Source organism: Rhinopithecus roxellana, chromosome 8 (genome assembly GCF_007565055.1).
Source record: "Rhinopithecus roxellana isolate Shanxi Qingling chromosome 8, ASM756505v1, whole genome shotgun sequence".
NCBI lineage: Eukaryota > Metazoa > Chordata > Mammalia > Primates > Cercopithecidae > Rhinopithecus > Rhinopithecus roxellana.
Window position 1 is genome coordinate 130941712 of NC_044556.1, and position 12665 is coordinate 130954376.

Consider the following 12665-nt stretch of genomic DNA (forward strand, 5'->3'; position numbering starts at 1 on the left):
TGAGACTGCCACCCAAGCCAAAGCCGTCCTGGCCTTTCTTCCTTTCTGAGGCATCAGCGCAGATTCTAAGGTTACCTGAACTGACTGAAAGCTCTATTGTTTTCTGAGCAACACGGCAGTGGTATAGAGAATTTCCGGAACGCACTGGGAAGACACACGCTCTAGAAGGTGACAATTCTGGGGAAATCTGAAGGGCTGGAATAATAAAAAGTCAAACATTTGGCATCCCATCAGCTGCTGAAATAACCCTCTCACGTACTTTAAAACACCCAAGACACGCACTGTGCATATTACTCACAAAACAGCTACGAATGCAGTCTGTGCATTACCAGTTCATGTCACACTGTGCCTCAGGAAGCTGCTGAGTGGCCTGGTCATGCAGCTTATCAATCTTCTGGGAGAGGTCCTGCCTGACTGAATTGGCTTCCATAGTATTTGCACTTCACGGTTGAAATCCTTAAGAAAGGAGGTCAGCTTCTGGCTCTGTAACGAGTTGGTCTTGGCCACCCGACGGCCGCCCTTCCTAGCTGGAGCCATGGTGCTTGGGTGGAGACAACAGGTGTAAAATGGGTCAAGTGAAACTGTGCTTGCTGCTCTGGCTGAGAGGGAGCAGCTCTATGGCTACCCTAACACGCGACGGCCGCCACCAAATTCAAACTCAGCTGCTACAGGCTGCCAAATGAGAAGTCGCCATCTTAGGACAGTCCCTTAATGTCCAATACGAGGACGCTCCACAGTCAGGCAGCCAGTCCACAGGTAGGACTACAGTGTCCAGAAGTCATGGTGATTTTGTTTTCAGATTGACAGATAACACTGTATGTTTTCATCGGTACATATTTTGAAGTATACAGAAGTGGCCCCTGCCCTAGTGCCTTTTTGCAGGGATACATTCCAAGACCCACAGTGGATGCTTGAAACCACAGATTGTACTGACTAGATGATAAACTGTTTCTTCCCTTATATATATAGAGACTCCCTTGCTGAAGTCTTTGTATAGGCTCGTGCTTTCTGATGCAACCCATTCTGATAACTGAAACCTCAGAAAGTGAAACCACAGATAAGGTGGGACTCCTGTGCACACAAGCGACAGGATAGTGGAAGAAGAAAATAAACATAAAGGTCATCCTTTACCCAAGAAGGGAACTCAGTTCAGACAAGGAAGAGGAAAAGCAAAAGGTCAAGACACACAATAACACTTACCCCAGCTGTAGGGCAACAAGGGTTATCTATGGTGAAACCAACTGCAGGCCTGACACTCAAGTTTGACACGAGGGTCTTCAAGACCCCCTCGCCTGTGCACTCCAGCAGCCAGGGAGCAGACTTACGGCATGTTAGTGAACGGCAGCCCTCTCTGACAGCAAAAAGATCTTCCTCACTGCCAGTGGGTGGTGGAACAAGCATACTACTACTGGCCAGTGATGTGTGGAGGATTGATTTTGCACAAGTGCATCTAGAGGCCTCGGAAAACCTCCAGCCCTCTAGCCATCTTGCCCAAATCTGCAGACCCAAAAATGAGAAGCAGCCAGACTTGTTCTGATGGGCCACCAATGGGCACTTCTGGGGTCCTGAAAAGACTTCTTCCCATCAGGTGCATTGTTTCTTTGATGTGAAGTTCTAGAGCAGGGAGTAGGTTCCTCTGGGGAATTTGGAAAAGGGGAGACACACTGTTCTCACATCAGTTTTAAAGCTTTGCTGTTCATGCCTCATCACCAAGGTGACCCCAGAAATCCCCTGCCGAGTCCATGCAATGGAAACTTCTCGTCATTTTCCCAGCTGTATTCTCTTCCCTGCTCTTTGACTGACTGCTCTCTGCCTCCTGTAACTCAGCATCCTCTTTGGCCTGCCCCACCTGCAACTGACATGGCATGGAAGGACCCCATGTTCTCAAAAACACTGCCACTTCACCCTCCTCAGAGAACCCTCAGGATCTGGCATTTCTACTCTGTGTATGCAGGAGTCCAGGAGGATCAGGCTCAGAAAGGTGAGCGCTCTGGGCGATGAGAGTGCACATATAGGAAGGAGGGGGAACCGTATGAATCAAGGCCCGGATGGTACAGCAGGACAGGTCACAGGGGTGCCCACAGAACAGGATATCTCACCACTCACACCCATCCCCCTCCTTCAGTGGGGGTTACTAAATGGGGCTTTGGGATCTCTCACCTTCTTTGCCCTGGCCTGTGGAATGGTGTTTTATGTTTATCCTTGTTTACTGTAGACCAAACATTGGTTTGGAAGCAGCTTCTAAGTCTTGCTCCTCTCTCTCACTGGTTAGTGGGCATTTGGATAAGGGAACTGTAGGGCTTAGACCAGTCTAGGGTCTTATGTGACCAGCTGCAGAGTAAGTACCTCTAAGCTATCCATGGTCCCCTGCCAGGTCTACAGACTGCAGAGAGCACCGCTCTCATGGGTTCATGTGTACCCTGTCTGGTGGCCTCGTTCTGTGTGTTTAGCGTCTGCCCAACGCATGGATGTGTTACATGCAGTTAATGGTGAGATCCTCATGCTGAAGCCAGCCTCTGTGCCCCAAAAAGTCATGGGCTGTGATCCAAGAATCTGGGAAGTAGAGTTCCTACCTTCAGGCTTGGGTGGCTCTTTGTTGCATTTTGTGTTATTCTGCAATATGATCATTCTAGTGATTCAATCCCTTTCAAGTTGAATTGTTTTCAGGTTGTTTTGTTTTCCTCTTCCAGAGACTTTTGTACATACTGTTGTCCTGAGTAACAGTATCTCTAAGCTGAGTTACCCTAATCGGAGCTACTGGAAAGTACCTGCTTTCAATGAATTCTGGTTTGGTTTTATTTTTTTAATCAAAAAAAAAAGGAGAGAAAGAAAGAAAGACCACCCCCTATTCAGGCCAGCCAGTAATGAAACATCCCCTTAACCAGAAGCAAAGGCCCTGGGAGGAGCAAGGCCTGTCACTGGAGCAGGGGCACTGTCCTCAGAGGCGGACTTTGCTCAGGGATGGCGCACAGTGACTGTGGGGGCTTAACTCCGGTAACCCTTTGGTTTGATTTCTTTTCATTCTTGATGGGCAAAAAGCCTCCTTTAAAAAACATTATTCTTAAGAAACCTGGGAGATAAAAAAATGCCAATGAGAGGAAGACAAAGAAAAATTAGAGGCAGTACATTCCATATTTTAGAACTTTAGCTTTCCAGACAGTCCAATTTTGCTTTGTTTACAAATTCATCTTACAGTACAAGGTGAAGCCAAACGGTACAAAGCCCACAGAATTGAAAAGCCATTCATATTTATCATTCAATTTTTTGATCTTCAAATGTTATGAATTCTCCAAGAAGGTAACAGGGAACAGATATCCCTCTGGTCTCACTTTATAGACAGGGAAATTACCAAAAGAAAAATCTTGGCTCTACCATCTCTACTTACAGAAGGTAAAACACTTAACAGAGACAGATTTCTGTTGGAGTTAGACTAGATTTCTTTTCACAGCCCTTAATCTCACGAGGTGAGAAGGAGTGGAAGTTGCCAAGTTGTTGGCTACCAGACCCATCAGTCTGTTTAACTCTGGCTAAAAGCAGAGAATAATGGGCAAGTTACCAAGTTTCCCCTACAGCTCTGGCGTGCATTCTGAAATTGTGGAAGATCCTCATGTAACACACACGCTGTAACCTGCATTTGCCACACAGTCCAGGGCACACAGAGCATTGTGATTCTTCACCGTCCGCAGAGACACCACCAAAAATTAGGACTAAAAACTAAAGGTAGTTTAGTTTTTCAGATGGATTTTCGCTCTGCCAAACTCAATAGTTCGTTCCCTCCCACCCCTCAAATCATTTAAGTAAAATGTTCTTCCAATAAACATAAATTGAGCTCTTTCTCTGTTATCCATCACATTCTGCCAGTTCTTTAAAACTGGAATATGGTACTAGGTACAGAAGGCGAAAGGGGAAAGAAAGCCCCAAGTGCTCTAAGGATGCGCTTATAAGTAGTGTGGGGTTATCACCGCTGTCTACTTACTCTCCCATTCTAGGACACAGGGTGAAGAGATCACCTGGGTTCCCTCTAAAGCCCTGAACATTAGCATCACTGAGGAGGAAATATTTGTCCTTAAAAATAAATGTAGGTTCCCCGGCTTGTTCTCTTTGGCTGCCACATTTGGAGCCTGAGTGGAGGCCCTTCAAATTAACACTGGTTCTGTAGGGGCTGCCCAGTCAGGGTGCAACAGGATCAGACCCAGGATCAAGTCAGCCAGGGGCAGAAGGGCATGGTGGCCCTACGGGGAGAATGCCCTGTATTTTCAGTTAACTTTCTAAATTGTTATCTATTTAGCTACAGCCTGAGTCAGGTCTACAATGGCCACTATTTAGAAAAAACCTTAAATCAGTGATGTAAGCACATCGATTTGAAATATATCCAAACATCATTAAGCCTCTGGGTCATAAAACTTGGTCCCTGAACTAACAGGAGTATCTTACTCATTAATGACTAGGTTTGTTCCAAACGGCCCCTGCTGACACACGATCCTTTTGTGTGGCACAATAAATCTGGTAATAGCAGAACAATAGCATGGCTTTTAAATAAGGTAATTTTACAATTCTTTAAGATGCTGGTTTGCTTCTTATAATGTGTTGTGTGGATTACAGTACTTAGGGTCCACATTCACTTTAAAAGATTTCTGTATTTTAATGCAAATCTAAGGATCATCCCCTTTCTTAGTTTACAGACGATTCGAACTTTGTAAAACATAAATAACCTACTACTCTACACATCTGAAGCCCTTTGTAATACTCACTTTTTTTTCCTAATTTGAAAATAACTTATTTATATATTAAACATTAGAGCGGAGTGTAAACATGGATGTCAATCACCCTTTTAGTTTCACAAATTCGCTTTTAAGCTTTCATCAACAGGCATATTTTCTTAACCTACCATGATCTCAAATGAGATAAAATATCCTTCTTCAAAAATTGTTACCAATATTTATTAAAAAGTGCAATTCAAAAGTTAGCTGGGCAAGCACATCATTGCAAATCACAAAAAAGGGTGAAAAAACCAAAACCCCCAAACAAAACCACATGAAATACAAACAAAACAAAAAGGTTAAAAAAAAAAAGTGTGCTGAGGAATGCACCCAAAAAGACGAGGAAATGAGAAGTCAAAGCTAGAACTCTATCCAGATGTTGCTGTTCTTTCCAAGTGCAAAAGAAGGTGGTGAGGAGAGACCAGCAGCCTCCAGCACCGAGTTCTGGCTCTGGGTCCAAATACTACTTTAATATCAGATAATTCATCAGGGAAGTTATAAAAATATCCTATATACATGTGCACATTTGAGGCATTTAAAAAGTCATCAGAAGCTTAAAGTTTAGTGTCTCAGCCGTTTCAGCTACTTAAACTCAATTAAAGCATCTATCATTTAAATTTGGATTGGCTCAGTTATTTGACTGCAGATGATAAAATCAAGTTGTCTTCTTAGGGGAAAAAAAAGAACCAAGTTCACCTACACATCCTTGCCGTGACCCACAGGGTAAGAGAAGTCTGGCCCAGAGCTAACCTTTTATGTCCTTACGTTTCTGAATCAATGTAATAACTGTACTAACCACTCCCAACCCCAGCCCCCACCCCCAATGTAGAGTGCCCTAGGAGTAAAAGAACTGTAATGAGGACAATCTGGTATCCAAATCTATTCAAGTGTGTTACTGAGCTGTTTAGCAACAACATATGTAGGAATTACCCTCAAAACGCAAGCTGCACCTCTGGGGAGGAAGCCCTGGTACAGCAACATCAAGTCGGCAAGGATCAGGAGCTGACCTCCGGCGACATCATCGACCCTTCCCTACGCTATGCCAATGCAGAGCCCTCTTGCTCTTTCTAATTGCTCCTGTCAGTTAAAGCCACAAGTTGTCAGCATCCCCAAGCCCCAGTGTGTTTCATTATTTTCCATTCGCTATTCTTACCACACACAAAAAAAAAAATGACCTGGAAAAGCAATTTTATCTTAGCATTTATCCCTGAAAAATGAAACACTGCATTTTCTGTCACAAACTGTTTCTGAGCCTTCTGTCCTCAATAATCATCAGCTCTCAGGGGCTAAGAAATGCTACAGCAATGGGAAACGAAACATACCCAGAAGCTTGCATTCCTGACAGGTTTCTTTTGATGGGACAGTGGCGCACTGTCTGAGCACAGGGAAGGATCTGAGCAGAAGAAAAGAGCTGCCAAAGATGCATGGAATGAGCAACAGCAAAACACCAGTGAAGTCTGTGAGTCCCTCCTCAGCGAACGAGGTCCCGGAAAGCAAGGCAGCAGCTAGTTCTCCTCAGAACGGGCCAGGTGGCATGGGGCTTCTGTTGTCCAGCTGCAGCCAGGAGTGCAGACATCTATTTCCTCTTCCCACTGGCCCTTCCAGCGCTGGGATGGAGAAGCCGTGTCAATTGTGGGGTCACACAGAGAAAAGTCAGTGCAGCAGTATGTTTCCAGGATAGGAATGTGAGTAGACGGCAATGTCACACGTGCTCAGCTTCTCCTCCTCCCCTTGGTTCATATGCAGGAGGAACTCGCACCCAGAGGCCCCACCGTCACAGCACTAAGAAGAGGATCAGCACAACCAACAGGACTGCAAAGAGGATGGCTATGGCACACCACTGGCGCCGATCTGGAAGGCAGGACATGGGGATTAGCTCTCACAGGGACTCCACGTTCCCCAAGAAACAGTTACATGGAATTTATGGCACACTTTGAAGCAGAAAAGGGGCAGAACGTGCAAATGACGGGGCCATGATCTTACACCTGCCTAGGTGCCTGATACTCTAATGCTGCTCTGTTCTTGGCCTGCACTTCGCATGCAGTCACAATTTTGCCAGTCCCCTGAAAACGTCTCGTAATAATTACATGCTTTGTGTCTCAAGTCTTTAATTACAATCTGCGGATCTTAGCTTTCTGCTGGTGGTTAGCATATCCTCAAAAACGGTGTTGGCACTGGTGTTACAGAACAAAGCCTGCCTGCTTTAATATCCCATAAAAGTCAAGTCATTTAATTAAACAATAATCACATTCTTTTCTCAATGAGCACAACGGGAGGAGGGAAAGGAGATGAAAGCTACTGCTGGTCACTTCAGGAAATAAATAGCTGAAAAAGCAAGCTCCAGTGAGACAGCATGATTAATTTCACATCACACCTAGTCAAGTAAGATTACTTAACTAGTAACTGTGTTAAAATACCTTATACAGTTCCTCTGTAAATGAAAGTGGAATGTTTTTTCTGAAACTTTCTGCCCTACCAACAATTTGGAACAGCAGGCACAGGAAACAAAGTGGCTAGAGTCCATCCAAATGGCTGAGAGCAGGGAGGCCCTGTGAGACAGAAGGGCCCAGACAGGCCCTGGGGGAGCCCTGCTGCAGCTCACAATCCTGTGGTCCCAACTCTACAACAGCTGCCCCGCAGGGTTGTTGTGAGAATTAAACAACACAAACCCTGTCATACACACACTGTGCAGTGCCCAAACCTAGGGCATAGTGGATGCTGTCAACATCAGGATGCTTCCTTAATTTGGAGACATGCAGAAAAAATGAGCAGTCTTTCCACTGATGAGTTTTGGCATCTTCCACAAAGGGGCCGACTGATAACAGAATTCACAGAATTCATGAAAACGCAGTTCAACCACTAGGAATAAGAGTTCCATTTAAATAGAAATATAAAGACATATTGATTCACTGAAGTGTCTTTGAAAGCCCACTGATTTTAGCACACTATAGCTATTGATAATCACATTGCAAAAAGATCTCAGTCTATGAAAATGAACTGCTAAACTCTCCAAAAGGCAAAACATGTACTTAAAATTATTTTAAATATTATGGATATCAAAGTCTTAGAACTGGACAAGAGAACTGCCACCAAATTATAAGTAAAGCAAGTACCTTCTAAGTGGTGATCACCTTGGTCTACCTCAGACATACTAGAAACTCATTTAGTTAACTCTGTGAGTGGGACACAGACCCCAGATCCATCACTCCCTGTTCTCAGGTAGGACTGTTCCAAAGGTCTAGGGGAGGCAGAGCTGGCTTACTGCAGGTCACACTTTGACCTGTTTATTACTTCAATGGTCAAGAAAACTTTTACAGCTGGCATTCTCTCACCTGATAAAAAATGTTAAATTTTTAATTTCCAGCCAAGTATGTAAGAAGCTTAGAAGTCATCATTCTGTCGTAACAAGTAAAAATCTGAACAAACTGAAAAAGCAACAACTCTTCTTAGATCCGTCAGTGAAGTGAGGTCACATGGTAACCTGCTGCCCCTAAAACTGCAGAAACCTACAGGTGCATACAGAGAATCACAGCTTATCAGAGCAGAAACCCACGAAGCAACAAACTCCATAGGAACCAGCATCCCGGTAGGAAAAGCTTAACTTTAATTGATGAGTCACTGAAGGCTCAGGGTGGACAAGTCTGAGATGAAAAAACAAACAAACAAAAAAAACACTCCAAGGGGACCCAGGCGAAGGGGATCCCCACACTTCTGTGGGTTTTACCTCCAGGAGCTTGACCAGGTTCTCAGCAAATATTGGGGAAAATCCTCTCATGCTTCCAGCAGGCGGAGGGGAAAAAGAACCATTATGAAATACTCCAGAGTACTCTGTTCTAAACAAAAGTCTGACCTCAAAAGAAACTAACCAGAATCTAACTAACCTGGGGGAAGGAAAATACTCAACTCCAGTCTTCTCTAGCCATCCAATTCCACCTAACAGTGGAAAACTGGGAAGCACTGGTAAAGTTCACAGGCCAGGGGCACAGGCTCACCAGAACCTAAGACCTAATCATAGGACTAGAAATTGCCAACCCCCGACCTCACCACCCCATCTATGGTAAAAGTCTATTTACCACAGTTCCTTTTACCCAGTATATCAAGTCCACTTTTCAACAAAAAGTTATAAGGGACACTAAAAGGAAAAAGCAACAGTCCAAAGAAACTGAAAATGCATCGGACCCAGAGTCAGATACAGCAGGAATGCTGGAATTATCAGAAGAGGAATTTTTTAAACTGTGGTTAATATGCTACAGGCTTTAATGGAAAAAGTAAACAACATGCAAGAACACATGGATAATGTAGGCAGAGACACGGAAATTCTAAAACGAAAAAAAAAATAGAGATCAAGAAGACTAACACAGATGAAGAATGCCCCTGATGGGCTCATTAGTAGGCTAAACACAGAGAAGGAAAGATCTCTGAGCTTCACACAATTTGTCAACAGAAACCTGAAAAAAGAAAAAAAGACTAAAAAAAAACCTGGCACAGAATATTCCCAAAATGTGGAACAACTATAAGACTTACCATAACATCAATCAAGACAATGTAGTATTAGGAAAATAGACAAACAGATCAATGGAACAGACAGTCCAGAAATAGACTGATATAAATACAGTCAACGGATCTTTCACAAAGGAGCAAGTGCAATACAACAGAGCAAAGAGAGTCTTTTCAACAAATGGTGCTGAAACAACTGGACATCCATGCCAAAAAAATGAAGCTGGACGCAGACTTTACACCTTAACAAAAATTAATTCAAAATGTATCCACAGACCTAAATGTAAAATGCAAAACTATCAAACTCCTGGAAGAAAACACAGGAGAAAACCTAGATGACCTTGGATATGGCAATGACTTTTTAGATACAACACCAAAGGCACTATATATCCATGAAATAAATAATTGAAATCGGGATGTCATTAAAACTAAAAACTTAATGCTCTGTAGAAGTCACTGTCGAAGGAATGAGAAGACAAGCCACAGACTGGGGTAGAATATTTGCAAAAGATTCATCTGATAAAGGACTTGTCCAGAATGTATTATACAAAGAATTTTTAAAACTCACCAGTATGAAAACTAACATTGATTTTAAAAATGGGCAAAAGACCTGAACAGACACCTCATCAAAGCCACTGTGCCGCTGGGCACAGTGGCTCACACCTGTAATCTCAGCACTTTGGGAAGCCAAGGCAGGCGGATCACCTGAGGCTAAGAGTTCAAGAACAGCCTGGCCAACATGGTGAAACCCTCTCTTTACTAAATATACAAAAATTAGCTGGGCGCAGTGGTGAAGGCCTGTAATCCCAGCTACTCGGGAGGCTGAGGCACGAGAATCACTTGAACCTGGACGGCAGAAGTTGCAGTGAGCTGAGATCGCACTCTGCACTCTAGCCTAGGTGACAGAGTCAGACTCTGTCTCAAAAAAAACAAAAAACAAAAAGAAAGAAAAACCATGAAAGAGATGCCAGGGAAGCATATGAAAAGATGTTCAATATTAGATGTCACTGGGGAAATACAAATTAAAACAAGAAACAATACACACCTATTAGAATGGTCAAAACCCCAAACAGTGACAACACCACATGCTAGCAAGGATGTGGAGCAATAGGAACTCCTAGTGGGAATTCCAACTGGTACAGCCACTTTGTAAGACAGGTTGGCAGTTTCTTACAAAACCCAAACATACTCTTACCACAACCATTCAGCAATCACATACCTTGTCACTTATCCAAATGAACTTAAAAACTTATGTCCATATAAAAATCTGCACTTTTCTGTTTTTTTTTTTTGTTGTTGTTGTTGTTGTTTTTTTTGAGACAGAGTCTCCCTCTGTCACCCAGGCTGGAGTGCAGTGGTGCGATCTCGGCTCACTGCAACCTCGGCCTCCTGGGTTCAAGCGATTCTCCTGCCTCAGCCTCCCAAGTAGCTGGGGTTATAGGCACATGCCACCACGCCTGGCTAATTTGCACACGGGGGTTTACAGCAGTTTTATTCATCATTGACAAAACTTGCAAGCAACCAAGATGTCCTTCAGTAGGTAAATGGATAAATTGTGGTACATTCAGACAATCGAATATTATTCAGTGTTAAAACAGAAATAAGCTATCAAGCCATGAAAAAGCACAGTGGAAACTTAGATGCACATTGCTAAGTGAGAGAAGTCAATCTGAAAAGGATCTGTGATATATGATTCCAACCATATGCATGCTGGAAAAGCAAAACTATGGAGACAGTCAAAGGATCAGTAGTTGGGGGATTAGGGGAAAGGAGGGATAAACAGGTGGAACACAGGATTTTTAGGGCAGTGAAACTGCTCTGTGTGACGCTACAATGATGGATACATGTCATTTATACATTTGTTCAAACCCACAGAACGTACAATACCAAGAGTGAATCCCAATGTAAACAATGGTCTTTGCAGATGATCAATGATGTGTTAGTGTAGGCTGACTGTAACAAATGTAACACCGTGATGCTGGATATCAATAGTCAGGGAGGTTATGCGTGGGGGAAGGGGGCTATATGGGAACTCTCTCTACTTCCTGCTCAATTTTGCTAGGAAGGTAAAACTGTTCTAAAAATAGTTTATTAATTTTTTAAAAAGATTAAAATGCTTACAGTAATTTAAACCCACTTTGCTAAAATGATTAGTTGTGATTCTTTCAGGATGAAAACAGAGAACGTATTCCTTCTCAACCCCTCCCTCAACCTCACACACTCCTATGTTTACCCCCTTTCCTCAGGCATCTCGCCATTTTCAGCACCAGATTTCCAACACTGAACCAGATTTCCACTTTTTGGCTTTCCATCAGCCTCGACTTACGCCCCCTACCACCCTCCAATCACTTTCTCTTCCACAGCTGTATTAAGTAGGAATTTTCACCAAGGAGAAGCATATACCACACAAGCCAGCACAACACGAGGATGCTCTTTTAAAGCCGTTTCCTCTGAAGTGGCTACGCTGCCTCTATGAAGCATGAACTAGGTAACCCCAGGAAGCTGTTACCCCAGCAGACTTCTCAGCACTTCCCACAGAGGCTTCATGCATAGAAGGAACGGGTACTAACCACAGGGGCTTTTGTGACCTCAAGTGGAAAGTTTTAAGCAGCATTGCAAGCTCAGGACCTGCCTCAAAAAGTCAGAGGGGAACAAAAGACTCCAATGGTAGTTTTTTCTCTCTCTCAAAATATTTTTCTCCCCTAAAGAGAAAAGATGAATGGAATGTCAGAAAGTGAGAGGGAAAAAATTCTCAGTATCTACTTAAAATAAAATACTTCTGTGGCTAAGAGAATACAATCAGTGTCTCTCTTGGGTCATTCAAAAAAGTAAACGTGGAGTCTTGGTTGGTTTCTCCCCATGAAGCAGACAGCCATGGGGAGTGGAGATGGTCTGCCGCTGAAGAATCATGAGGCCTGTGTGTCCATAACTACGTAATCACACTTCGCTGTGCCTCTGTAGGATTTCTTTATGTACAGGTTTGATCACAAAGCAGTGAACTTCTGCAAAAATTATGGAGCAGAGCAGAGACCAATACAAATTGCTTGTTTGTCAAACTGAAGCAGAAAGCACCAAGCAGGAGGAGATCCTTAGGGAGTATTTCTTTGGGTAGCAAGCAAAGATTAAAATGAAAACACAAGCAACCTGTCAAAAGTGAAGCACCATTCAGGATAAATGCTCTGTTTCCTGGCTCTTTTTCTTATACAAATATAACCAAAGTTATTACATTGCTTCCCCAATTTTTCTTTCGGGAAAAAGTAGAATAAAGCATAAGCAAACTTCAGTGCTATTTATACACACTGGGCCGCTTCTCACAATGCAAGTACTTTTCTAAATTATTCATACCCAGAATGCTAGGAAACAAAGACAGTGCATCTTTGTTCACTTGCTCTTCCCCAAACAGAACTG

At 43.3% G+C, this 12665-nt stretch overlaps 1 protein-coding gene across 3 annotated transcripts in view; it reads right to left on the reverse strand.

Annotated features, from left to right (window-relative positions):
* The window catches only part of STX6 (syntaxin 6), a 73826-nt gene that overhangs the window by 20887 nt on the left and 40274 nt on the right, over positions 1-12665 (reverse strand). The window contains exon 8 of one of the 3 annotated variants that reach the window (XM_030935139.1): positions 2991-6367. The exons of 1 other annotated variant lie outside the window; for it this stretch is intronic. In XM_030935139.1, the coding sequence (XP_030790999.1) occupies positions 6276-6367 (92 nt within the window). In that variant the 3' untranslated portion in view covers positions 2991-6275. Of the gene's footprint in view, positions 1-2990; positions 6612-12665 lie in introns of those variants that run through there. One more of the 3 variants, XM_010375639.2, reaches the window with a different exon arrangement.